This window comes from Arachis stenosperma, chromosome 7 (genome assembly GCF_014773155.1).
Source record: "Arachis stenosperma cultivar V10309 chromosome 7, arast.V10309.gnm1.PFL2, whole genome shotgun sequence".
NCBI lineage: Eukaryota > Viridiplantae > Streptophyta > Magnoliopsida > Fabales > Fabaceae > Arachis > Arachis stenosperma.
The window spans coordinates 1,528,481-1,555,174 of record NC_080383.1 but is presented as its reverse complement, the minus strand read 5'-3'; the positions used below and the strand labels follow the sequence as shown (position 1 = coordinate 1,555,174).

Sequence of the window (26,694 nt, the reverse complement as noted above, 5' to 3'; positions counted from 1 at the left end):
AAATTCTTAAATAAAATTTAGATCTACAATAAATTAATTTTTGAATTATCCATATAGGGATAGTAACACCACCCGAACCCGCCCTTACCCACTCGGGGTGGGTCTGCACCGGGGTAAATTTTTAGCGGGACAGATTCTGGAGAAGGACGGGACAGAGTGGAGCCAAGTTTAGGTAATACCCGCCCCGATATATATATATATAATATATATAATTTTAATATATAATATGTATAATATATGTAAAATAATTAGTAAATGATTAATAATATTGTATCATATTTAAATTTTTACATTAATTTATGTTATGTATGTGATAGTGGTTATATAAATTTTAAATTTTAATTTTACTTATTGGATTTTAATAATTATAAGGGCGGTAGGAGCGGGACAGGGCAGGTACTCGCAGGAACAGGTTAGAGTTCAACGTTTTACTACACAAGGATAAAAGCGAAACGGATTCTATGCAGGATATTGTACGGTAGGACAGAATCGAATAAAGCAAAAATTCATCCCGTTGCCACCTCTATACGCATATGAGAATACCGTGAAAACAAAAAAATAATAATAAATAAAAGGTCATTATCAACTATACAATCTATTATAGCTTCACACACAAAGTATTAAATTTCTACGTACATACTTCACTCACTAATTTGTGTTCTGCACATAATTATAAGTATCACACGGTTTTTTTTTCAACTATCACAATGCATGAGGAATTTTATTAATTTGTCATGCCACACGTTTGTATTATATATATATATATATATATATATATATATATATATATATATATATAACTCAATGTAGTAGTATTTTAGGATTCAATTTTTTTTTATTGAAAATGTATCTACCCGATTATTTAGGGTTGAACACGGATCGGATCGGATTGAATATGGCCTAAATTTCGATATGATCCGCACTAAAATCATCAGATCGGATCCTATATCTGAAGTTTTTAAGTTTGGATCCGATCCACACATTTGCGGATTGGATCAGATATCGAATATATCCGCAAAACACAAAAATATTTTAAAAAGCTTATTTTTATTAAAAAATATATCAATAAAATTCATTTTTTCTATTCTTTAAAATATATTTATTCTTAAAATAATATTAAACATACATTTCTTAAATAATAAATTAAAATAATACAACATATATGATAATTATTAGTTGAAATAAAATATAAAAAAATATTTATTTATTTATTTATTTATTTTTTTATTTTTGCGGATATACGGATATACGAATATTTATACAAAATCTGCAATCCGATCTGATAGCCTTGCAGATCAGACTTATATCCGTAATTTTCAGATCAAATTCGGATAAATATCACGAATATGCGAATTGGATTCGATTCATGAACACCCTACTGTTATTAATCTATGCTTTTCATTCCATGAAATCACGAGGTTGTAATATAATAAATTTGAACCGTTTTTACAGTTAATTTCACAATAGGGTTGCATAGAGGAGTTGCTTTCTGATAATGTGAACTCATTCTCCTAATCTTGAAAATTAAATTTCAAGATTATTATTATTGTTATTGCTTAAAACTTATATATCAACCTTTTATTGGGTTCTAAGCACTGTTTTCTGACCTAATCTATACGCTAGCATTACTTCAAATAAATACAATGCAAGTGGAGCAATTCAAAAAGTTTATAGCCATGCTTTCTCTTCACTTATATTAGTGGCGCACCAAAAACATGCACCTACATTTATTATAGCCCCCCTCAAATTATTACAAGATTTAGATATCTCAATCTAAAATAATAATGTGTTATTTTGCATTGACAAGGTGACTGGTGGAATATATAGTATAGTTTATAATTACATTTATCAAGTGTTGAAATTAAAAAAGACTCCATATTGTAAGGTTGATTATTTAGAATACATATAATAAGACCCATCATTATATAAAGTTTTCGTCAAAACTTGCATTACTATTGGTCATAGTCTCATAGAATAGGGTAAGTTCTGTTTCCTTTGACTTTTATATTCATAACACAAGATGATTGATATATTGAAGAATAACTTTTTGTTTAATGAAAAATTATTTACATTTGAGTCTAATTAGGAAATTAATTATTTATTATTTAGCTTATATCAACTAATTTTATTTAAATTTTTTTAGTTTCATATATTAATTATCCTCTTTTCGGCTTTTTTTTTTCCATTCTAATATCAGTAATCGGTTATAATTATCACAGTCAGTTACTCTAAATCTTTAACTATAAATTCTAAATCTTGAATTTTAAATTATAAACTATAAATTAAATCTTAACTCTTAAGTATTAATCCATATATTCTAAATTATGTATTTTAAATCTTATACTCTAAATTTTAAACTCTAAAAAGAAATAAGAATTAAAAAAATAATTTTGCAATAAAAAAATTAACTAAATTAACTATATTAACTAACTAAAAATCAGTTCTTTATATTTATTGAGAAAAAATATTAAGAGTCAATATTTTCTATTAATATTAGTCAATATTTTAATTTTATACTATTAAAATTTAAAATTAAATAATATTTAGAATTTAAAATTTAATATTTAATGTTTAAAATTGATGAAAGATTAGCTAAAAAATGATAAATTTATATAGTAATGTAGCTTTCTCATTTATTATTTACATTTAGACTTCTTTATATATGAACAAGTGTTATAGGTCAACACATTGAGTACCAAGAGGTGAAAATTATATATCATGTTTATTTATTTACTCTTCCAATCCTTCATGAAATACACCATATGTTCTCAAAAGCATAAGTTAACTTTTAACCCAAGCTTTCTTTACTCTCGTCTTAACTTGTTTTTATGATATAATAGGAAATCTTTTGAGGAGAAAATTAAACTATTAAAATTGGGAGTCACTTATATAAAGACGTTGAAAACGTCTTTTTTTAAAGATATTTTTTAATAATTAAAATTTAACACATATAATTAATTAAATTGTATTATTTTTATTAAAATTAGATCATATAAATTAATTTGACCCAAAAATTGGTGAATCAAATCTTGAATTAGTCTAAATTAATATTATTATTTTTTTATAGAAAATAACTACAATATTCTTATTATAAAAAATAATTAAAATACTCTTATTATATATATTAATTTTAATAATTCTAAATTATAGCCCTTTATTTATCTGTCGTTATAGGATTAGAATTTAAAATTTATATATATATATATATATATATGAGTATTTTAATTATTTTCTATAATAAGGATATTGTAGTTATTTTTTATAAAAAATAATGTTAATTTAGATCAGTTTAAGATTTGATTTACCATTTTTTCGATCAAATTAATTTATCTGGCCTAATTTTGACAAAAATAATACGATTTAATCGATTATATATATTAAATTTTAATTACTAAAAAATATCTTAAAAAAATATTTTAAACATCTTTATTTGAGTGACTCCCGTAAAATTACCTCGCCATGCATGATTATTCTATCCTATATACAGATTATTCTATCATACGAGTTAAAATATTATTATTAGAAGCAAATATTAAACTGAATTTCATATCACTATATATAATTAGAAATGCTTTGGCCATTACTATGATAATTTGCGGAAAAAACAAAGGAATACCGTCACAAGAAAAGAAAGAAACAAGGAAATGACATCACATCAAGAGATTAGAAATTAAAACAATGATGCATGGGTCGGTGACCCACTTAGCTAGTAGTTTGCATTGTACATCCCTAATAATGTTTTTAATAGTGGAGAGACCTACATGCAATGTCATTGTTTTTGTGACCACATTTTATAACTAATGCTACCTCTTTGCAATGCCTCAAAGCCCTATATGTTCGTCTTCAAATGCTTCATTATTGTGCATGGGTCCATATATAAACAGAATAACAGAATATGAAGCTTTTTTATGATTTTTATGATAGATTTATATTTTTTAAGAAAATAAAATTTAATTTAATTTTAATACACCACCAGTGTAAAACTATTTTAGATGTATATCTAATCACATAACACTATATTAACTAAAATAATTACCTTTTATATTAATTGCGTAGATGGTCATCAAGAGAACGGTTGTAATAACTGTACGATTATTGTGTAAAACGTTTTATACTATCAATGTATTAAAATTAAACTCGATAAAATATAAGTAATTTTTTTTTAAAAAATTTAATGAAATACTATACTTATAAATTCTTAAAAAATATAATGTTGAATACAATTTATTTTTTTTAATTAGAGATCTATAATTCTATTTTATAATTTTTTAGGTAATTACTTAATTTTTTTCCCCTCGAAAAACCTCGCTATAAATTTTGTCGTAAAATTTTCTTAAATAATACTTACTTAATACTTTATTTTATTTAAAACCTATAAATCTATATATTACAAAATTTCTACAGAGACCTATTTATCTTATTACTCTAAATATAAATATGCTTTTTGACAATGATTATTAATTTCAGAAAGAAAATAAGGAAAAAGAAAATCATTGTATCACTCAAATACAAAAAGATCATCGGTATTGAGCACTCCCATTTTAGATTTTATTAATACCACTAGCTTGTAGATATTTTGAGATATTTTGGAAATAAAAGCGTATGGTCCGTTCACGTCAAACTGATCCATTATATTTATATATACAATCTAAGGTCTTTTCTTCTTTTATTGAGTGTGTAATGATGTATGATATTGATTGATTTTTTCCTTTTCTTTATGGCTTAGATTTTTCTTTTGAATGTAAAGGCTTGTATTCATTGCCATCCTTTCTCTTTTTCATATAGTATTTTAGGAAGCGATTCCTTTTATGTTTAGTTTTATTTATTATATTTTTTTAAAAAATAAAAGTTAGTTTCTCTAAAATATTTGACAATACATTGTTGTAAAGTTTAAAAAGCTGATTGGTTTGATCATTGTTATTTTTATCCTAATATAAATTATAAATTCTTAATCCTAAATTATAAATCATCAATATTAAATCCTCCACAAAAACAATAATTTTTTAAATAAAAAATTTGATTAAATTCATTAACTAAAAATTAATTTTTTTATATTTTTTCTAAAAAATATATAAAAAAAGCTAAAATTGACAAATTTTGTGGGCAAAAAAATACATGTCAGTTTAAACACTAAAGAAAATAAACACAAGCTAAGAATTGAGGTTGAACTAATAATTTAATCAAATATTTTGGATTTAATATTTTAAACACTAAATATACAACTGTGTTACAATTTTAAAGGGACAATTTTATTGCTTAAACAATCTTACTATAGAATAATAATAGTGTTAGGAGCCAATATATTTTATAATTTATAATTATTAATTAATTATTATTAAAATTTTTTATATTATAAAAATATATTTAATATTATAATATTATATATTTTTTTAATAATTAAATATTGACTAAATTTCAACGAAAATACTTGTTTCTGAGACTTTTTCATAGAATAATACAGTCCTTAAATTTCGGAAGAAAAAAAAAAAGACCCTAAAACAGTACCATAGTGTACGTAAGTGTTAAGTTTCTTTAACTAGAAGAATATGTGCAGAAGGATCAGATTAGATATCATCATTTGTGAGTAGCAGGCTACAAAATATTCTAAAGAATAATTTTATTCTCATGGAAAACAACTTTAGCCACGCAATTCATATTTTTGAAGTGAAAGTAGAGATACATATATATCTTGTTTACACAAATGTACAATCATGAAGAAGAAATTAAATTTACTTGACAAGGAAATTAAGGATATAATCACAATCTCTCTGATCCATTTCATTATTCCACGTCCTTGGTGATCTTTATTTATGCCCTACAATGAATAATTCACACATGCACTTTTGCCAACTTTCTCAGCATGCATATATCTATGGATTAATATTATTTGATTTGATTGGTAGACACAAAACGTTAAAAGACACACTCCTTATAACTAGTCCTAACTCATATATCACCGACACATCTAATCATAATCAAAATGCCCTCTCAAATTTTTTAGATATTTTATTTTGATAAATTAAATTAAGAAGCTACGTAAATAAATACGCCTAAAACGTCTTTTTTTAAAGATATTTTTTAATAATTAAAATTTAACATATATAATCAATTAAATTATATTATTTTTGTCAAAATTAGGCTAGACAAATTGATTTAACCAAAAAAATGATAAATCAGATCTTGAACTGGTCTAAATTAATATTATTTTTTATAAAAAATTACTACAATACCCTTATTATAAAGAATGATTAAAATACTCTTATTATATATATATATTAAAAATTCTAAATCCTAATCTTACAACAGAAAAATAAAGGACTAAAATTTAAGATTTTTAAAATTAATATATATAATAGAACTATTTTAGTCATTTTTTATAATAGGGTATTATAGTCATTTTCTATAAAAAAAATATTAATTTAGACTAATTCAAGGTTTAATTCACTATTTTTCAGTCAAATCAATTTGTCTAGCCTAATTTTGATAAAAATAACACGATTTAATCGATTATATGTGTTAAATTTTAATTATTAAAAAATATATTTATAAAAAGACGTTTTCAGCCTCTTTATCTGAGTGACTCCCATTAAATAAATGATAAATATATTAAAATTTTAAAAATTAAATTTAACATCATATGTCTTTAATTAAACTCAATAATTAATTAGCAATTAGAGATCCACCAAAGCTCCAAAATCAAAACCCACGGGCTAGCAAAAGAAGTTATAATGGTTAATAGTTAATACTTGTTTTGGGGCATACATAGTTTAGTTTTGTCCACGCAATTATATGCATTAAGTTGGCTGCATTGAATATATAATATTCATCATAAGATCTTATGCTTTGAGATAATGAGATTAGGCTAAATCTGTTTGTAAATTAGAGTTGTCTTATTGCGAGATGTAATTTATGATTCCTCTAGAAAAATACCCTAGACTAAAAATAGACGAATTATATATAGAGGAGAAAAAAATAAGGGTTGATCGAAGTAATCATTATTTTATTGAAGAAAGCTACTGAGAATAAAAGGGTTTAATTTCCACCTAAGATATTTATTTTTGTATGAGATATGATGAAAAAGAAAAGTTAATTGGTCATTGACCAAGTATGAACCATTAAAAATGAGCAGAGAAAGATTAATTCATGCATGTATCTCCCAGCACTCTCTACCTATCAGAAAAGAATCAAATCAAAGATAGCAACTATTGGTCTCTTAGGTTAAATAGAATTGAATTAGAAGATAATGGTTTTTTTTTATTTTTGTAATATCAATTAATTTTTAAGATTTTAATTTTAATTTTAAATATTCAAAAAATTTAAATTAATAGAAATCTTATGACAAAAAATTAATTAATATTAATTAAAAGTTAATTTTCTATATCTGTTCAAATAAATAATATTGAATTTATTGAATTGAAAGAAAAAGAAGAGGGTGATTAGAGAGTCCAAGTCAGACCAAGTGGCAGATACCATATGAACGGTGAAGATCACTCAATCCCTCACCCAATCCAACGGATATAAATCCGTCCGCGTAAGCTTACACTTATCGACTAACAACGGTTCAGAACGCTCCACGTGTCCACCAGATAAACCCCCTTATTAACCAACCAACTCAACGAACCCCTTCCTTCACTCCCCACTCCCCAACTCCCCAACTCCCAACTCCCTCACTCTCTCTATTTCTTTCTCCTCCTTCTCCGCCGCCCCCGGCCGCCGCCACCACCACCAACTGACTCACCAAGTCACCATCCTCCACCTCACCTTCACTGAGCCGCAATTCGTCGAAACCTCTCCTTCACTCTCAAGTCAACGCACATTCAAAAATTCGAGAAAATTCGGTCATTGAATAATCCAATCACTGAGCTTCAGCTTCAGATTCCTAGGGTTCTTCTTTCGAATCCAATCCAGCAAATCAGAGCGATTCAACGATTCGAAACCGAGTTGAGAAGTAGCGAGTTAGGTTAATGGCGGACTCGGACAACGAGTCAGGAGGCGCGCAGAACGCCGGGAACAATAACAGCGAGCTGTCGCCGCGGGAGCAGGACCGGTTCCTACCGATCGCGAACGTGAGCAGGATCATGAAGAAGGCGCTTCCGGCGAACGCGAAGATCTCAAAGGACGCGAAGGAGACGGTGCAGGAGTGTGTTTCGGAGTTCATCAGCTTCATCACCGGCGAGGCCTCCGATAAGTGCCAGCGCGAGAAGCGGAAGACGATCAACGGCGACGATTTGCTTTGGGCGATGACGACGCTAGGGTTCGAGGAGTACGTGGAGCCGCTCAAGATTTATCTGCAGAGGTTCAGGGAAATGGAAGGTGAGAAGAGCGTTGCGGCGCGTGACAAGGACGCGGTTGGGGTCAACGCCGCATACGATTACGGAGGAGGTGGTAGTGGTGGCGCAATGGGGATGATGATGAACCAGGGACACGTGTACGGCTCTGGTGCGTTTCATCAAGTGGCTGTGAGTGGTGGAGGTAGTGGTGGTCCTGTTATGGGTAAGAGTGGTGGGCCCAATTATCCGGGTGCTGGATCTAATGCAGGTAGACCCAGATAGATGTCGTGGTCTTCTTATTTTGTGACGTGTTTGGACATGCCTTTTTAATTTTTATAATTTTTAATATTCCATTTTTAATCCGCAAGAACTTTTTTAAACTAATGTATTGTATAGGGTAGGTAATTTGGGAATGGGGGGCTTCGTATTAAAAACTCTTGAATTGAGTCGAATTCTATATTACACCAAAAATAAAATAATAAAAATATTTTAATCAGTATGAATTGTAAGAGAGTGACACTCGTGAAGCCAAACATGGCTTGATGTTGTAAGTTGTAAGTTCTTTCTTGTCAATTAACATCACTTAGTTACTAGTTATATAATAATAATTTAATCAGTTGTTGTTACTGTTTTATATTGGTATTAGATGAATGAAGACTCAGGTTTGAAAATCTTTTTCGTTTATTTTTTTTGGTGGGACTGCGGTTTGAAAAGTTGAGTTTGTGTCCATTGCGAATGAATCGAAGACGACAAATCAAAGGCTTATGCCTGTAGTATTTAAATCAAAATTTTATAAATAATAGTACTAAGAAAAAAAATAACATAAAAATAATTTTTTCAACTAACTTTTGTGATAAAATGAGAGTAGTAAAATGAGAACATAAAAGTCAAACTGTGATTGGTTGAAGTAGTTTTTCAGCTATAAAACTCGACTTTGGAATATATAAAAGGAAAAATAAAAGGGGAGAATATTTGGAAGGTTAAAAAAAGGTTCATGCAACTAACGATGACTAACTTTATTATTCCTTCATTCACATGCTCATGCTAGTATGCTACAATATACGTAAGAGAAATTATAACCTTTTTTCTTTTGGATAACAGAGAAATTAAAAGCATATCAATTGAAATTTGAATAACATACTGAAAGTGACATGCAAACATAAATAGCTAGATATGCCTCTGCATTCGCATTGGTTGGTTTCTGTGGGATCCAGATCTAGATGGCTTCGGCGGAGTTTGTACATTTTAATATATGAGACCTGTGTGAATCTAACATATTCGGGTCTTAGCTACACAAATTTGACAGCATGAGTATTTATTTAGCTCTGTACTATGTCGTTGCCAATAAACACTTAGATTTGCGGGTATGTGTTCCTAACTGCAATTTCGAAGGATGAACATGTAATAGTTATATTGAGTTTGAGAAACAATAATATTAGTTTGATGATGATAATTATATGGTAGCATTTGGTAGAGAGACAGAGATAGGAAAACTGAGACTGAGAGACTGAGATTAAGAGACAGAAATTGAAATAAGTCTTAGTATTCTGTTTGGTGCAAAGTGGGAGACAGAAATTGAAACAAGAATGAAACTCTAATTTAATTTGCACAAAGGGTAAAATTGGAATTAATTAATTGAAATGAGAGTATTTTAGGTATAAAATGTTATTAAAATTTCAGTCACCATCTCTAAAAATTTTAGTCTTATGTGTCCCTACTTTTTGGACTGAAATACTAAAATTTTGAAGATAGAGACAGCAAATTTAATATCAGTCTCTGAACCAACAAACATGATATTGAGTCTCATTCGAGTATCTGTCTCAGTATCTTAAAACAAACGCTACCTATAAGTCTTTGAGTTTGAAAGTCCAAGTGGTATTTGACGAGTGTTGTTTATGACGGCTTAAAATGAAATGAGAAAGTCTAGGGAGTGCATTTTTATTAAAATTTTGAGCACTTAACCAATAAAAGAAAAGTAAGTAATCCTACACTATTGAATAAAATCTCACACAATTAAAAACGCTAATAATAAGTAATTGATGACTACAAATCACAAAACTGGCTGATATCCTATCACTCTGCTAATGAAATATATGCATAATCCAAGAAAAAAATAAAGCAAATCAATATTTGGACAAAATAAAGGGATATTGCAGTAATTACATAGACATGGACATCAAGCATTTATCTGAAATCTGAATATTAGTCAAATTAAACTTCAGCCATTTGGGTATAGCACAAAAACAAGAAGGGAAAGTGAGTTTGTTAGTTTTATCTTTGGCACCAAAGCTTCTTTGTTAAAATTCGATGGAGGAAAAAGATCAATTTTTTTAGTCAAAGAAAAGATCAATGATACTGATTTGGTTAGCACAACTAAGGATAAAGTGCTAATAACATAAGAAAGAAAAATAAATAGTAAGGACAACGCACTTCTATCCATGATCTTCTGCTATTGCAATATTTTTCTTTGCTTTTTAGCACCTCCATTATTTCTGCTATAATACTCTGATTCAGGAAGAAGAATGCAAGTTCAACACAGTCCTTTATGCTCATATATTGTACCAAAAGACAGTTTCAAATTTTGGAAGCAATGCACCGAAATAAAAAAGACATGCGGCCAAGAGTTGAAGGTAAAGAACAAGAAAATTAAATTAGGTTTTTCTAGAGTATTTTTGTTACATTCATCTTCTTTTTCATTTTGTTCATTGAATATGTTATTTTTTTAGTTTATTTTTTTTTTGTTTTCATGGTAAAATACAAATATTTGAGGCATTAATAAAAACCATTGAGAGAAAAAACAAAGAAATATCTACTTAGAGAAAAAGTCATTAAAAATGTCAAATTCTTTTGATGTATTTTCTGTTTTGTGTCATGAATATTAAAAGTTTTTCTTACTAAATTAGGAGAACATTTAGTATCCAAATCTAAGCTAGGTTAACTTAGTGATGACAAATTTAGTATGAAGCTTGTGTATTTCTTAATAGAATTATAAAAAATTCTAAAAAATTAATGTATGTATTTTTTTAAAATTATATGATTGTTGTGGTAAATATTTGATATATGCCATATTATACTAAGTGGATGAATAAAGATATATGGTGATGCAAATTTTTATTCTCTGTTTTATTTTTCATTTTGTTTTTATAAGATAAAATTAAAATGTTTCCTGCATAATCATTTTAATAGACATTTCAAAAGATTTTCTACGATTCTTTTTAGTATAGAATGAGTCAATCATTCACTTTGGTATCTTATTGAAAAAAGATGGTGATATTGTTCTTCCATTGATCAAGAATTTCGATTTTTTAAAAGTATCACGGCCATCCAATAAGAAGGGTTTCAATTTTTTCAAATGAACCATTAGCTGAATCTAGTGAAACCATTTTATAGAAGTTCATTGATATCTTCTTTTTTTAAAGCAAATCGACTTTGATTCTTAAATAATCAATATCACTTCTGTTTCTATTGTAACAAAAGATTCTTTTTTTGAGACTGGAAACTTGCTTACTCTCTTCCTTTCTATCTTTTCTCACGAATTGGATTCAAACTAATATCTCCATAAACTTTTTCTTTTAGTAGATTGTGAGTTATCTGTCGTCCTCCTCATTATAGTCCTCCTAAAATGAAGAGCATTTCGTCGAAAAACATCTTATCTTTTTACCTGAGTCTTGCAACATTTAAGATTCAATTAATTTTGGTAAAAAAGTAAAAATACAACTTTGGATTCAACCTCTTTTTTTAAGAGCATTGATAAACCATCAGTTATACTTGCATTCCTTTGTTTGTATAGTTAGTTAAGGAATGAAATAGGTGATACCGTGATAGATAGAGGCATTTGCGTGAGTTTCAAGTTTTCATCAATATACAAGTATGTGAGACTAGATCTTTTAAGAGTTAATTATCAATTTATTATTTGAAAAATTTAAGTATTAAAAAAATCTTCGTAACATGTTATTGACAAAATAATTTCATATAAATTTAAAAATGTTATAAAAATTTTTTTGTTTTTAGTAGATAATTTATTCATGTAGATTTAAATTTTTGAGGTAATATTTAAATAAATATTTAAAAAGTGTATAAAAAATTTCAAAACAAAATTTGATTTTTAATTTTTTTTTTATTTTTCAAAAAAAATTTGGTGATTCACAATAAAAATCTTTTAAAAAAATTTACTTAACATAAAATTACCAAATTTTAAAGATAAAAATAATTTTTTTTTAATAAAAGTTACAAAAAATTGCATCAAAAACTAATTTGTAAAATATTTTTTAAATATATATTTAATATTATTTTTTTGTTGTATTTTAAATTTTTCAAAGTTTATTCGTGTTAATATTTTTTGGGGTTATTTTATTAGCAACATGAACTTTCGAGTACTATTTAATAGTTTACTCACTTTAAAGTTCTACTAGTTTTATTGTCTTTTTTGTTGGAAGTAGAAATTTTATCCTATGGTATTTCTCAATTTGTCGTACTAACAACTAATTTGTCATAAATTAAAGATTTATTTAAGAATTTGTTATTGATTAATAATTTGTTGTATATACAAAATGAGATTAAAGCCTTTAGCACTTAATTAAATAGGCTAGTAAATTAATGACTAGAGTAACCCAAGTTGGTTTGATGGGATAAATCTTCGCTTTGGGTTGGACTGTCTGTTTCATAATCTTTTTTTTGGTCGATGTCTGTTTCATAATCTTAAGGACTATGTAAGGTGAATTGATGGGCCAATTCCAATTCTATTGCATGGGCCAAACAGATGCTATAGTCGGAGAAACAACACAAAATATGATCCACAAAAACGAAACATAACAAGACAAAAAAAAAGATGCTAAATATATATATAATTAAATAAAAAGGTTATTAGAGTTGAAGACAAATACATGATAATATGTCCAAATGGTAAAGATATAAATGATAAAGGACAAAAATAAAGGAATATGGAATCCTATAAAGCATGAATACTTCGTTGAGTTATCATGTTTATGTGTCGAATATATTTTGGACACGATATTTATAATATACGTGTCTATTGTATCCAGCTGTGTTTTAATAAAAAATAAAAAATTATTTTTCACACTTAAATACCATTACGTATCAGCGTATTCAATCTTATTTTTAACATATATTTTTAAAATAAATTTAAATATAGTATATATTATTATTTATTAAAACAAAAATATTTTAAATATTTAATATAATTAAAATAAAACATTAAAAATAATTAAAAATTTTAATTTATATTTTAATATTAATAAAATATTAAAATATTATTATAATTTATCTAACAAATATTTTATATTATATATATGCATATCTTCGTGTGATATAAGATTTTAAAATATGTATCGTACGTGGTGTGAGTGCGAGTGTCGTGCATGATAGATAGAAACATAAAAAAATAGGTATCGAATTTTTTTTTCGACAAATATTTGCATTACTTAGAGGAGTTACCTCTTTTAAATCACAGAAAAAAAAAAATACAATTGTACGATATAAGTTCTGTGGAAGAAAAAGAGATAATCTGCTGGATCCATCTCATATCATTGATGAAAATAAATCACCGTCATTAAAATTATTTGAAACAGAGATATGAATGGAGAGAATCAAGCAAGTAATCAGAGACTTGAATTTTGTATTTCCAAATATAATTCACACCGATCGATCCATGAACCGAACCATTGCCAATTTTCAACGTTCAATTCACACCGTTTCAACTCTCCTACTATATATACACATAAACACACTCACTTAGACACAGATACAGACACAGACACACGTTTGATTTCTACGAAATTATTCACTTACGATGATGATGCGGCGTCTTAATATTGTGGCGGTTTTCTCTTTGATTGTTGCACTCTTCCTCTCGCATTCTCTTGTTATAGCAAAACGCCACCATGAACATCATTCTCCGTCACCTTCTCCGGCGCACTCTCCGAGATATCATCACCCATCCCCTGCGAAGTCTCCGTCATTACCGCCGAAATCCGCCGCTCCGACGGTTCCTTCATATGGTCCTTCGTCACCGTCTCTGGCAACAACACCAGCAGCGGTTTCTCCGACGATTCATTCCCCGGCTCCGGCTCCCAGCCATCAAAACCATAGTTTAACACCGGCACCGGTACCGGCACCCGTAGCTTATCCTCCGTCTCCAAAGAGTGGTCCGTCACCGTTACCGGCTCCGGTGGCTCATTCTCCGACTCCAAAGAGTGGCCCCACACCGGAACCAGTGCCAGCGCCAGATGCAGGAGAGAGTAGGATTCCAGCTCCGGCGAGTTCTTCTCCGACGGGGATTTCAGATTCCCCTGCAAATGACGAAGAGAATCATAAGGGTTCGGGTTCGAAATTGGGTGTTACTGTTACCTTGTTTGCTTTATCAGTCTTTCTCGTCTTGGCCATGTAGCCATGTTCATGTTACGATGTTTCGCTCTCTTCTTTTTTTTCGTTCATTATTCTTTGGAGACTCGTTAAGTGCTTCATTTTATTTTATGTTTAATTTGTATTTTATTTGTATTGTTTAATATTTTATATGATGATTAATTTAAAGTTGCATTTTAAAATATCTATGAAAATTGAAAAGAGAATTCACATTGGATGCAAATATGCAATTAAAAATGTGTAACTAATAACGAATTATCTTTTGAAGAGGATGATGATATATTTTTCTAGAAAACATTTCTCAATTATCTTAACATAATTATTATAAATGAAAAATAAAATAAATTATATTGAAGTGTAATTTAGCATACTAAAATAAAAATAATAATTTACATATGATAAAACAAAATAATATAATGTAATTGAGATGAATTGACTCATCATTGTTTTAAACCAAGTGGAAACTCAGATGTAGTTAATTTTACGTGACTGAGAGTTAGAATCGTTAAATAATTTGACTGATTTGACCAAATTTTTATTCTCTGAAGTATCAATTTTAAGTAAAGTGTTGGATATGAAAAAAAATACTAAAATAAAAAGGACTAATGATTTGTTGTGGTGCTGGTATAATAATCTCTCCATATATGATTCTTATAAAGAAAAGAAGAATTCTTCATATGTTGGAGAATTAATGTATTTTTTAGATTCCATTTAAATATATAAACCTCTTTTAATATAGAATTTAGTTAACATATATATTCTAAAATATATATTAAATTGTAAACGAAATTTATTTAGAAATACAAATGAATTTTATTATATTTGTTAATTGTTATACATTTATTAAAATAAATCGTTTAAAACAATTTTGCAAATAATAATTTTAAGCACCGGTTAACTAAACTTTTTAACATATTATTGAATAGCAGAAATATATTATTATTATTATTAATCCACGTTTTCCTAACTCCAAAGAGAAAAGATATTTTATTTCATTTAAATATTTTAATAATTTTTCTTTTTCATCTTTTTTTCTTCATCTATCGTGTCCTTGTTCTCTTCTCTGGTTTCCTCATCTTCTCTTCCAAATTCGTTGGCCCCAAAAACCAAAACTTTTCTTCTTCTTCTTCTTCTTCTTCTTCTTCTTCTTCCATGGCCAGCTCCACCTTCCTCCTCTCCCCTCTCACTTTCTCACACAACAAAAAACCACTTCTTCATTATTCCTTCCTTCATTCCTCCACAAAAAATCTAAACTTGCTGCTTCCAAAGGGATTCATCAGAAAAACCAATGAACTCAGAACCCTCACAGTGGCCAAATCCAACGGTAGTGATTCAGCAGATGCTCCTGACCGTTTGATCTCTGCACTCTGCTACTTCTACCCTTTCTTTGATGGGGTTCAGTATGGTAAATATGTCATCAATCAGTTCTATCCTGTTCAAGCCATTGTTCAACCCTTGTTCCCTGCTATTAGGGTTTTCAAAAGCTTCCCCTTTAATGGGTTCCTTGTATTTTTGACACTTTACTTTGTTGTTGTGAGGAACCAAAATTTCAGTAGGTATGTGAGGTTCAACACAATGCAAGCCATTGTTCTTGATGTGCTCTTGATTTTCCCTGATCTTTTGGAGAGGACTTTCAATCCAAGGAGTGGTTTTGGTTTGGATTTGATGATGAGCTTGGATAGTACTGTGTTCTTGTTCCTCTTGGTGTCTTTGATCTATGGCTCTTCTTCCTGCTTGTTGGGTCAAATTCCAAGATTGCCCATTGTTGCTGATGCTGCTGATAGGCAAGTTCTATGATTCATCATATTCCTACCCTTGATTCATTTTTTTTACTTGTATAGCAAACCTTATTGATTCAAGCTTTCAACTTCAGCTAATTAGGAAGTGATTAAGCTATGCTAGAATGTTATGCAAAACATGTTTAATTGAATTTGTTGTATTCTTATAAAATTGGAAATTTCTTAGCATGGATTTTGTTCTTGGTGTATTTGGAACATGTTGGATCAAATGGTTATCAATGACTATTACTCTATTAGTCCAAATAAAATCAAAGCTATGGTGCAGCTTTTGAAAATAATGTTGGGTTATATTAATTAGCTAATTTTTAGAGTTAAGTTATCTAGCATAAGGAATTATACTTATCACAAGCATCATGGATTGGATGTTAAGCACTTAAGGCAATACAAACTCAAAAGGGTGGTGCTGGCAAAATAAAATTATCATGAGACAATGATAAACTTGCATTAATCAATGTCTTGAATTCGGTTTTATGTCTGCTTCTTTAGCACTGTTATGATGAGATAACTTGTGCTCTTATGTTTGAGGAGGCCAGGGTGATATCTTTTAGAATGGTGTAGTGTAGTATTAGAATATTCTATTAATGGCATTGGGAGAGTTAAATTCCAAAGTGGTATCTTAGATTAGTTGCGTGCATTAAAATAGTTTTCGAGATTCCAATTGAACTAATTATATATCTGAAATTGACAAAAGTACGCCATGTTAGTCTTTTCGCCTTTTCCATCAAGTAACTTATCATGCCATTAAGAACTAACTTGGTGCATTTTTGCTATTTTCAATAATGTAATTAGTACAACTGTGATTTCAAAGACTATTTTAGTACATGCGGTTAATTTCAGATATCACTTTAGAGCTTGACTCGGAGAAGATGAGAAAACAGATGTAGGGTGATACTTTTCTAAAGCGGTATAGTATGGTGATATTGGATTGATTTTGATGCTCCTCTCTTCACTAAGCAGTTGTGGATTATTGTATTGGAATAATTTTCTTGTGCTAATCTTCTAAGGACCAAAGTTGGGGATTGCTTGTAAATAACAAGGGAAAGTCTTTTCATGAATGAGAGTTTATACACCAAACTAGTTTCCACCCTACTTTTATCTTATCTTCCAAGTTCCAACAAAACATATATACACCTTTGAAAGTAACTGGTAATGCATCGTTTTTTTCCATCATTCTCAAACAGGTTCATGATGCATATAGGTTTTGTTAACCTTTCTAAGTTGATGTGGGGAAAGAGCAGTAGCACTAAGGTTTTAAAAGGCTCTAGTATAATAGCTTCATGGGAAAAACGTTTCAGTGAATAAATTGATGAATCTCAAAAAAACAAAGAAAAAATTGCAAGACACTCTGCAGAAACAGAGGAAGTTACCTACTATGAGTTGAAAGTAGGGCTGTCAAACGGATCTGGCCCGTTTAAATTCGTTTTATTCACAGGTCATCATTTATTAATTCGGATTATTTATGGCGGGTATTACTCTTAGGTCAAATCTTAAACAAATTGTATTTTTTTTAGTTAATGGGTCAAATTTTTGAGTCTGATAGAAAAAGATATTAACCAAAAATACTACTTTTGATAAAAAATATATAAAAAAAATTAAACCGTCTACTTGTTTAGTGTTGAACTAGCTTGTTTAACCTTTCATTTTTCTTTTCGGGTCAAGCCTATTAGTTTCGAAATTTTAACGAATTTAATTTTAAGAATAAAATTCTTTCATTTAAACGGATAAATGAATTGGCTCAATGAATATAATCTATTTGGACGACCTATTTAAAATAAACCTAATCTTGTGTTCATAATATTTAAGAAGTTGGTAATCTTTTCGTTTTAGAATTATATAAGATTGTAAAAGCACTTTTGAATTAAAATCCAAATTTGGTATACTTATCAATTTTAATTTTTTTAATAATTTTTGAAAAGGAAAATTGTATTTAACATTCCCTACTGACTTTCGTTTCGTTCTTTATCTTGTGCCTATATAAAGTTGTGTACTGGTATCAAAATTGAGAAAAACAATTATTTCCAGAAATATTTAACATTCTTTCAATTTTGTCCGCTTAAAGATAATTATTGAAAAGTGTATAAATCTTTGAGACATAGATCATCATCGTACATATACTTTGGAATACTAACGCATTTGGGGGTTCCATACAAATACAAATCAGGCTTCCATACAAGCCATGAATAGATTAAGGAGGATTGTCGGTAAATGATTCTAGCAACGTCACATACACACTTTCATGAAATCAACGTGGCATCCTCATATGCCTCCATCTTTTTATCTTGAAACTCACTGTTATCTTCGCGCATATGAAGATAATAATTAATTAAGATATCGATGCGAGTAATTTAGTTAAAGAAAAAATATTCATATGTTGACATAATTTAATTAACAGTAATATGAATAGGATACATATGAACGAACTTGTATACACTAATTTCTTGCCATGGAACATATAACATACAAAATTAAACTACAAAATATTTACAACATCTTATATAAGCATTATTATTAGTTTATTACACGTCCAATTCAAAATGATCATTGATTTTTATTTCTTATACAACTTAATTAAAAAGGACAATAAAAAATAAATAAGCTAGCCAAATTTTAGAAGACAAAAATAAAAGAGAAAAGCATCATGATCAAGAGAAGTTGAATCGGCACAACAAGAGTTGAAACAAAACCTCTATCATTATAAGGCACGTAGGTGTAAGGATTTGGAGGTGCATAACCACCATAGGCATATGGAGGAGCATAAGCATTTGGAGGACCATTATAAGTATAGTAATAGGGTGGTGGTGGGGTGCAGCACTCAACACCGCCACCACTATTTCCGCTACCACCACCACCAGAAGTAGGAGGACATTTGTTACTCTGTCCTCCTTTCTCGTGTGGTGGTGGTGGTGAGCCATATATAGAGTAGCCGGAAGATGTCGGCGATGGTGGTGTTGGTGGAGCTTCATAAGTAGGGTTTGCTGGAGATTGTTGTTGACATGGAGGATCACATTTTTTAGGGCAATTCAAACAAGAATTTGGTGATGAAGGGACATCATCACTTGATGGGTCTCCATAAGCTTCAAGATGAAAATAGGATAGTGATAACATCAAGAGGGGTAGGGCTACTACAACAAATAGAAACTTTGGTGGTGGAATCATTTTTTTTTTCTTTTGTAACAACTTTAGTTGTGTGTTTTTTGGGTATGAAAATTCAACTTATAAGATGGCATAAAGCAAGAAATAAAGGAGACGAGGGGAAATTGACTATGAGGACTGCAATGATTTCGTGGGACAAAACTTTATGCATGAGACAAATAATTTTAACATATCTCTTGGCTATATATATATAATTATATATACACTCCTAGGGTGAAATAATTTTTATTTAGATATAATTAATTTTTTTTTAAAATATTTTTTTTAAATTGTAGATATTTTTATACTTACAATTACTTTGAAAGGATACAAGACTTTCAAACAAAAAAATACTCAATTCGGTCTTTAAAGTTTATTTTTATGGGACTGATCAATTCTGTACCAAAAAAAATAAAAAAATACTGACACAGGAGTTAATCAGTCTCATTAAAATAAAGTTCAGGACCGATTGAATATTTTCTTTGTTAAAGATTTCGTTGTCTTTTGAAATAATTGTCAAAAGTCATTTAAGATTTTTCTCCATATATATAATATATGTATGTAAAAATACAATTTAATAGGCTTAAAATATTCGACAAGACAGGACTTTAGTATAATATAATAAACTTATATTCAGCTATAGTTTAATTAATTTCTGAAGTGAAAATGATAACTGTAACATATGAAGCAGGGGAAAACAGAGTGTTCTAGATTCTGTGTTTTGTTTATAAGTTTATAATGAACAAGCATCAGCATGTCCATGTTTATGGCCTTGGATCTTTCGCCATCTTTTCTAGTTCATGCCATCATAAGGTGCCGCATGGCACAACATTTGGCGTCATAGTATTGAAGCACCACACACAAATGTCCACCAACACTTCAATTTCATTTAATTTAATGCATACTCTCATTGCTAGTCCCTACTGTGCTAGCAAATTGTTAGTTCTTGTTCCATCAACTTTCCCTTTTTCATTGAAAATTGTTGTGTTTCAATAATGGAGTTAATTTCTGACTCTATAAAATCTAGCATAGGATTCTGAAGGAGTATAAACATTTAAGCACTTGAGGCCCACAATTATGTAGGATAAACTAAAATGTAGAATTAGTGATATTAAAAAATGATAAAAGCTTGGATTGAAAGCAAACATTTTATTTAGAAAAAAAGTGTACATGGACTTTGTGCATTTTATCACCACTCTTTCAATTCCAAATGACTTGAAAACCTATTCTCTCTATGGTCTGAAAAATATTTTATTCTGAATGCATGCTACTAATAGTTCATATTTACTTAACTGAATTTATGAATTAGAAACACTACAATCACAATTCACAAGTGAAAAAGACAAAGTAAGGAGAAGAAGAGAACGAGTGTTTATTTGTCTTCTATTATTTATTTCCTTTAAAGGCAAATAAGAGTGATGAGCAGGTGAGGAACTAAAACAGACTTGGTTGAAACCTGAGATTAATTTATATATGACGTTAGAACTTGCAAGACATGCACTGAATTCAGAAGACTATTGTGTAAGGTGAAAATTCAGGTAAAATCAACTTCATGTGAAGTTAATAGTTAAGAGACGTTAAATAATTTAACTGATTTGACTAAATTTTTATTTAACGACTCTTAATTATCAACTTTACGTGAAACTGACTGAACTTTAAATTTCTACTGTTACATAATTGGAGGTTATATGTCTCCTGTGAATGATAAGTAAATCTATTTATGAAAATTTTATTGAGATATTTATACTTTTTTTAATCTTAAATGTTAAGATAGTGTACAATTATTTATTATTAGATAAAAAACTCTTTAGTCTATCAATTTTTAGTAATTTTAGTTATTATTTAACTGGTATAAATATTAAATTATTTTTAATAAATTTATTTTATTAATTTCTATGTATAAATTAAAAAAAATATAAATATAAATTGTATTAATTTATGTGTATAAATTTTAATAAATATAAATAAATTATAAATTTTTTATATGTAAATTTTTATAAATATAAAAATAAATTATTATTGACCAAATATTAATCCAAAATAATAATATTTGTGATATAACATTGCTCTTATTAGGATAGATGAGAGGCAAAACTTGTTTTTTGTTTCATCATAAAATATGTATGTTAATGTAATATACAAAAATTAAAAAAACCTTGTTTTCCATTTTGTCTTTATGTTTTATAATACAATGTTAATTAAATTCTAGTAATCATTAGTTTTGTTATGACTAAGCTATTGTTTTTATCTCAGACTTATCTTAACAAAATTTTTAAGAAACTGCTCTTACGGAGATTCTTGTAGGGGTGTCAAAATTCTCCGAACTGGAGGATCCCTGTGGGAACTGTCTCGAATGAGGACCCGAAAACGAGGAATTTTTTTTGTAGGAATGGGGATGGGGACTAAAATTCTCCTAAGACAGGTGCGGAGATCCGAGCGGGGATTCCTCCGTCCCTGATAACCATTGATCATTCATTTAACTATTGATCATTCATTTTTTCCATTTTCTGTTGTAAGAATAAGAGAAAGAAAATAATAATAATGGATGACAAACCAGGCAACCCAAGGCTAAGTTACTTAAATAATAATTTCATACTAAAGTCAAGGAAACACAGTTAAAAGCAAAAACAGAAATATGCAGACATTTATACTTCAACTCTAATGATAAAATCTAACATTCATACATAACTAACTCTTTTTTCAATGTCTCATAATTCTTCTGGTAGCCTCCTTTTCCGTCGTGATCTCGATGTTCTTGGGATAAAAAGATATAATACATCAGATGGAACATCATTCCTAGGCACATCAAGAGATGAATACACATATAGTATGTTGGAGATGATATTAAGCTGGTATCTAATGGCTTATAAAAACAAGCTGTAACTGATTATGGCTGAATAACCATAGTTAATTTATTTACCATATTGAGTTAGGTTTTAGTAAAGTTAATTTTCTAATAACTATAAATAGTGGATAACATATGTACTCCCCTGGTACTCAGTCGTTGGTTTTCAATTTTAGGTTTTGTATTTGTTCATATGACAAATCTACTGAGTCTTCTTCTTCCACCCCAATATTATTTTCTTCACCAAAATCAGATCTAGACCACGATTTCTTCATGGTGCGGTGAGCGTGGAAGATCGTGAAAGAGGTGAAGTTTTGGCCACAAATACAGTATTGAGTTAGCATCAATGGCCGACACTCCTTCCAACCTAATGTCTGGGGGAAATCACGGGTCACATGAGAACCAGGAGCTTTCAGCTGGTGAGCTTCGAAATCTAGCTCGCATTCTAAGCCAACTCTCGAGTTTGCAGCCACAGAGCGCGAAATCGAGTACCAATTTGCTTGCGGATCCAGCAAGTGTTTACTTCCTACATCCAGGTGAGAATCCTGGAGTTTCTATTGTCCCAATTGTGCTGAATGCTAAGAACTACAATTCCTGGTCAAGAGCTATGAAATTAGCGCTGAAATCAAAGAATAAGATAGGCTTTGTTGATGGAACCATTGTGAAACCAGATAAAAATGATCCTGCATATGTAGCATGGGATAAATGTAATACTTATGTTGTTTCTTGGTTAAATCTATCATTGAGTGCTGAGATTGCACAGAGTGTTGTTTGGAATGAAACTGCTGTAGATTTATGGCTTGATTTAAAGCACAGGTATTATCATGGAGACAGATACAGGGTTGCTGAATTAGAAGAAGAGTTGTATGCTATGAAACAAGGGAATCTAAGCATAACAAATTATTTCACCAAGTTGAAGGCTATTTGGGAAGACATTGACAGTTTCAAACCAGTTCCACAATGCAAGGAATGCTCTGAAAAATGTGACTGTGGCTTAGGAACTATGAGAGATTATCGAGATGAAACTTATGCAGTGAGATTTTTAAGAGGATTGAATGAGCAGTATGGGACTGTGAGATCCCAAATCATGCTGATGAAGCCTCTTCCAGACATCAATAAAATTTTTTCTCTACTTATTCAGCAAGAGAGACAGTTTAATGGATCAGATTTGGAGACTCAAAACTTTACAGCTTTGGCCAATTCAATTCATAATTTCAACAATAATTCAAGCAATGTTTCCAGAGGAAGAGGACGAGGAATCCGTGGAGGTAGAAGTGGAAGAGGAGGAAGAAATTCAGCACCTAATACCTGTTCTTATTGTCACAAGGCAGGGCATCTTGTGGATACTTGTTACCACAAACATGGATTTCCACCTCATCTACAGAGGCAGAAATGGCCACGAGAGACTAGCAATGGAGCTATGGCCAATAATATTGTTGCTGGAATTGAAGGGAGCAGTACCAACAATGTCAAGCAGGACAAGGAAGCTGATGGTCAATCCCAATTCAATCAGAGTTTGAGAGATGCACTGCTTACCTTTCTTCGGCAGGAGTGTGCACAGTCTTCTCAAGGAACAAGTGTGAGAGATGTCGATCAATCAAATGCAGGAAATGGAGGTATACCTTTAGAGACTTATACACTTTGCATGAGCTCTCATATTGCACGATTATTGTTAGTAAAAACTTTTTTCTCAAATTCTTGGGTGCTTGATACAGGAGCTACTGATCATGTATCACACTCATTGCATTTTTTTACAAATTTTAGACATATTAGGCCGATTCTGGTAAAATTACCAGATGGAACACACACAACTGCAACTATAAGTGGAACTGTGGTATTTTCAGCTACATTCTATCTCACAGATGTGCTGTACATACCAAGTTTCAACTTCAATCTTTTATCTATTTCCAAACTTACAAAAGGCTTGCATTGTGAATGTGTTTTTACTGACAAACTTTGTGAGATACAGAATCGGACCTCTTTGAAGATGATTGGCACAGCTAGAGCAAAGCATGGATTATACATGATGGATTTTCCCGCATTAGAGTTAGCACACAGGGACAACATGGAAAATACAACATACAATAGGAGTACTAGGATTCTAGATCCGCAAAGTCATAGTGACAAGATTTTACTTTCTTCTAATCTTAGGACAGCAAATTCGGTTACACAAACTTCATGTTTTTCTGTTGAGAATTTATGGCATTTTAGATTGGGTCATGTACCACAAAACAAATTTGATATTATCAAACAAATATATCCTTGTGTGCAATTTCCTATATCTACTTGCTCTAAACCATGTGATTTTTGCCATTATGCCAAGCAAAAACGGTTACCATATACCCTTAGTGAAACAACAAGTTTAAACAGTTTTGATTTAATACATATTGATATCTGGGGGCCAATGTCACTTATTTCTCTACAAGGTTATAAATATTTTTTAACTATAGTAGATGATAAAACCAGATTTGTATGGATTTATTTCATGAAATTAAAGTCAGAGGCCAGCAGTTTGGTTCAGAATTTTGTTGCCTATGTGAAAACTCAATTTAATTCTCAAGTAAAGATTATTCGAACTGACAATGGTCCTGAGTTTAAACTTGATATTTTTTATAATTCACAGGGTATAGTGCATCAAACATCATGTGTTGAGACACCTCAACAAAATGGTATTGTTGAGCGGAAACACCAACATATTCTTAACATTGCAAGAGCATTAATGTTTCAATCATCATTGCCAAAAAATTTTTGGAATTTTGCTATTGGTTTAGCTGTTCATTTAATTAATAGACTTCCGACTCCAGTTTTAAAAAATAAAACCCCTTATGCTACCTTATTTGGCAAGGATGCAGACATTAGTAACCTTAAAGTGTTTGGATGCTTGGCTTTTGCTTCAACGTTAATTCATGGACGAAAAAAATTTGATAAATGAGCAAGAAAGAGTATTTTTCTTGGTTACCCACCTGGCACAAAAGGATATATTTTGTTTGATATTCACACTAGAGAACTATTTTTGTCTCGAAATGTGGAGTTTTATGAACATTATTTTCCTTATAAATCCTTTCATGATGATATGACCCAAAATTTTATAAGTGCTTCTTCTCTACCTATTGCTGATTCTAATTTTAATGAATTTGATCTTTTCACTTATGATTCTTTAGATGCATTTCATCCATCTCATGTAAATATTGATTCTTTTCATGATCCTAGGGACCCTACCTCACTTACTGATTCACATGTAGTTTCTCTTAGTCCACCAAATAATGCATCATCTAATTCTCATTCAAATGATAACATGCATCATCAGGATCTTAGAAGATCAACTCGTATACATAAACCACCTTCTTATCTTCAAGATTATCATTGTATGTTACTTAGAACAGGAAGCTCTAGTGACCAATCATGTTCCAAGCGGTACGGTCTATCTCACATGGTGGATTATGGGAAGCTATCCCCTACCCATAGAGCCTTTTCCCTAGCAATAACCACAACAGTTGAACCGAAGACTTATGAACAAGCTGTGCAGCACGAATGCTGGAGAAATGCAATTAGTGCGGAATTGCTTGCTCTTGAGAAGAATAAAACTTGGTCTATCACTTCTTTGCCTCTTGGAAAGCGCCTCATTGGATGCAAGTGGGTTTTTAAAGTGAAGTTTCACCCAGATGGTAATGTTGAACGCCACAAAGCACGTCTTGTGGCTCAAGGTTTTCGTCAAAGAGTTGGCTATGATTACTTTGATACATTCAGTCCGGTTGTAAAAATCACTACTTTGCGACTTATTCTTACTCTTGCTGCGGTACATAATTGGAAACTTCACCAATTAGATGTTAATACAGCATTCTTGCATGGTGAGTTGCAAGAAGAGGTTTATATGAAACCCCCCCAAGGTCTCGATGTTTCAAATGGTGCTGTTTGTAAGTTGAATCGTTCTTTATATGGCTTGAAACAGGCAAGCCGTCAATGGAATTTAAGATTAAGTGGTTTTCTTCAGCAACATGGCTTTATCAAGTCTCCTCATGATCACTCTTTGTTCACCAAGCACACTAACCTCGGCTTGGCTATTATTATTGTTTATGTTGATGATCTTGTTTTATCTGGAGATAATTTATTTGAAATTGAAGCTATTAAAAGGGCTCTTGATGCTGAATTTAGTATTAAGGACCTAGGCCGGTAGAAATTTTTTCTTGGAATAGAAGTTGCCCGTAGTTCTGAAGGGATTGCTTTGTATCAACGTAAGTATACTCTTGATTTGCTTGAGGAATATGGT

At 30.1% G+C, this 26,694-nt stretch overlaps 3 protein-coding genes across 3 annotated transcripts; all 3 read left to right on the top strand.

Annotated features, from left to right (window-relative positions):
- The first annotated feature begins 7,637 nt into the window (after nucleotides 1–7,637).
- LOC130942108 (nuclear transcription factor Y subunit B-3-like) lies at nucleotides 7,638–8,941 on the top strand. The gene has a single exon (XM_057870799.1). The coding sequence runs from the start codon at nucleotides 7,965–7,967 to the stop codon at nucleotides 8,550–8,552; it is 588 nt and encodes a 195-aa protein (XP_057726782.1). The 5' UTR covers nucleotides 7,638–7,964; the 3' UTR covers nucleotides 8,553–8,941.
- A 5,138-nt stretch (nucleotides 8,942–14,079) lies between these two features.
- On the top strand, nucleotides 14,080–14,676 carry LOC130941144 (extensin-like). The gene has a single exon (XM_057869544.1). It carries the CDS (start codon nucleotides 14,080–14,082, stop codon nucleotides 14,674–14,676), a length of 597 nt encoding a protein of 198 aa, XP_057725527.1.
- A 1,002-nt stretch (nucleotides 14,677–15,678) lies between these two features.
- On the top strand, nucleotides 15,679–16,638 carry LOC130940562 (protein TIC 20-v, chloroplastic). Its single transcript, XM_057868734.1, has one exon. The coding sequence runs from the start codon at nucleotides 15,804–15,806 to the stop codon at nucleotides 16,446–16,448; it is 645 nt and encodes a 214-aa protein (XP_057724717.1). The 5' UTR covers nucleotides 15,679–15,803; the 3' UTR covers nucleotides 16,449–16,638.
- Nucleotides 16,639–26,694: the final 10,056 nt, after the last annotated feature.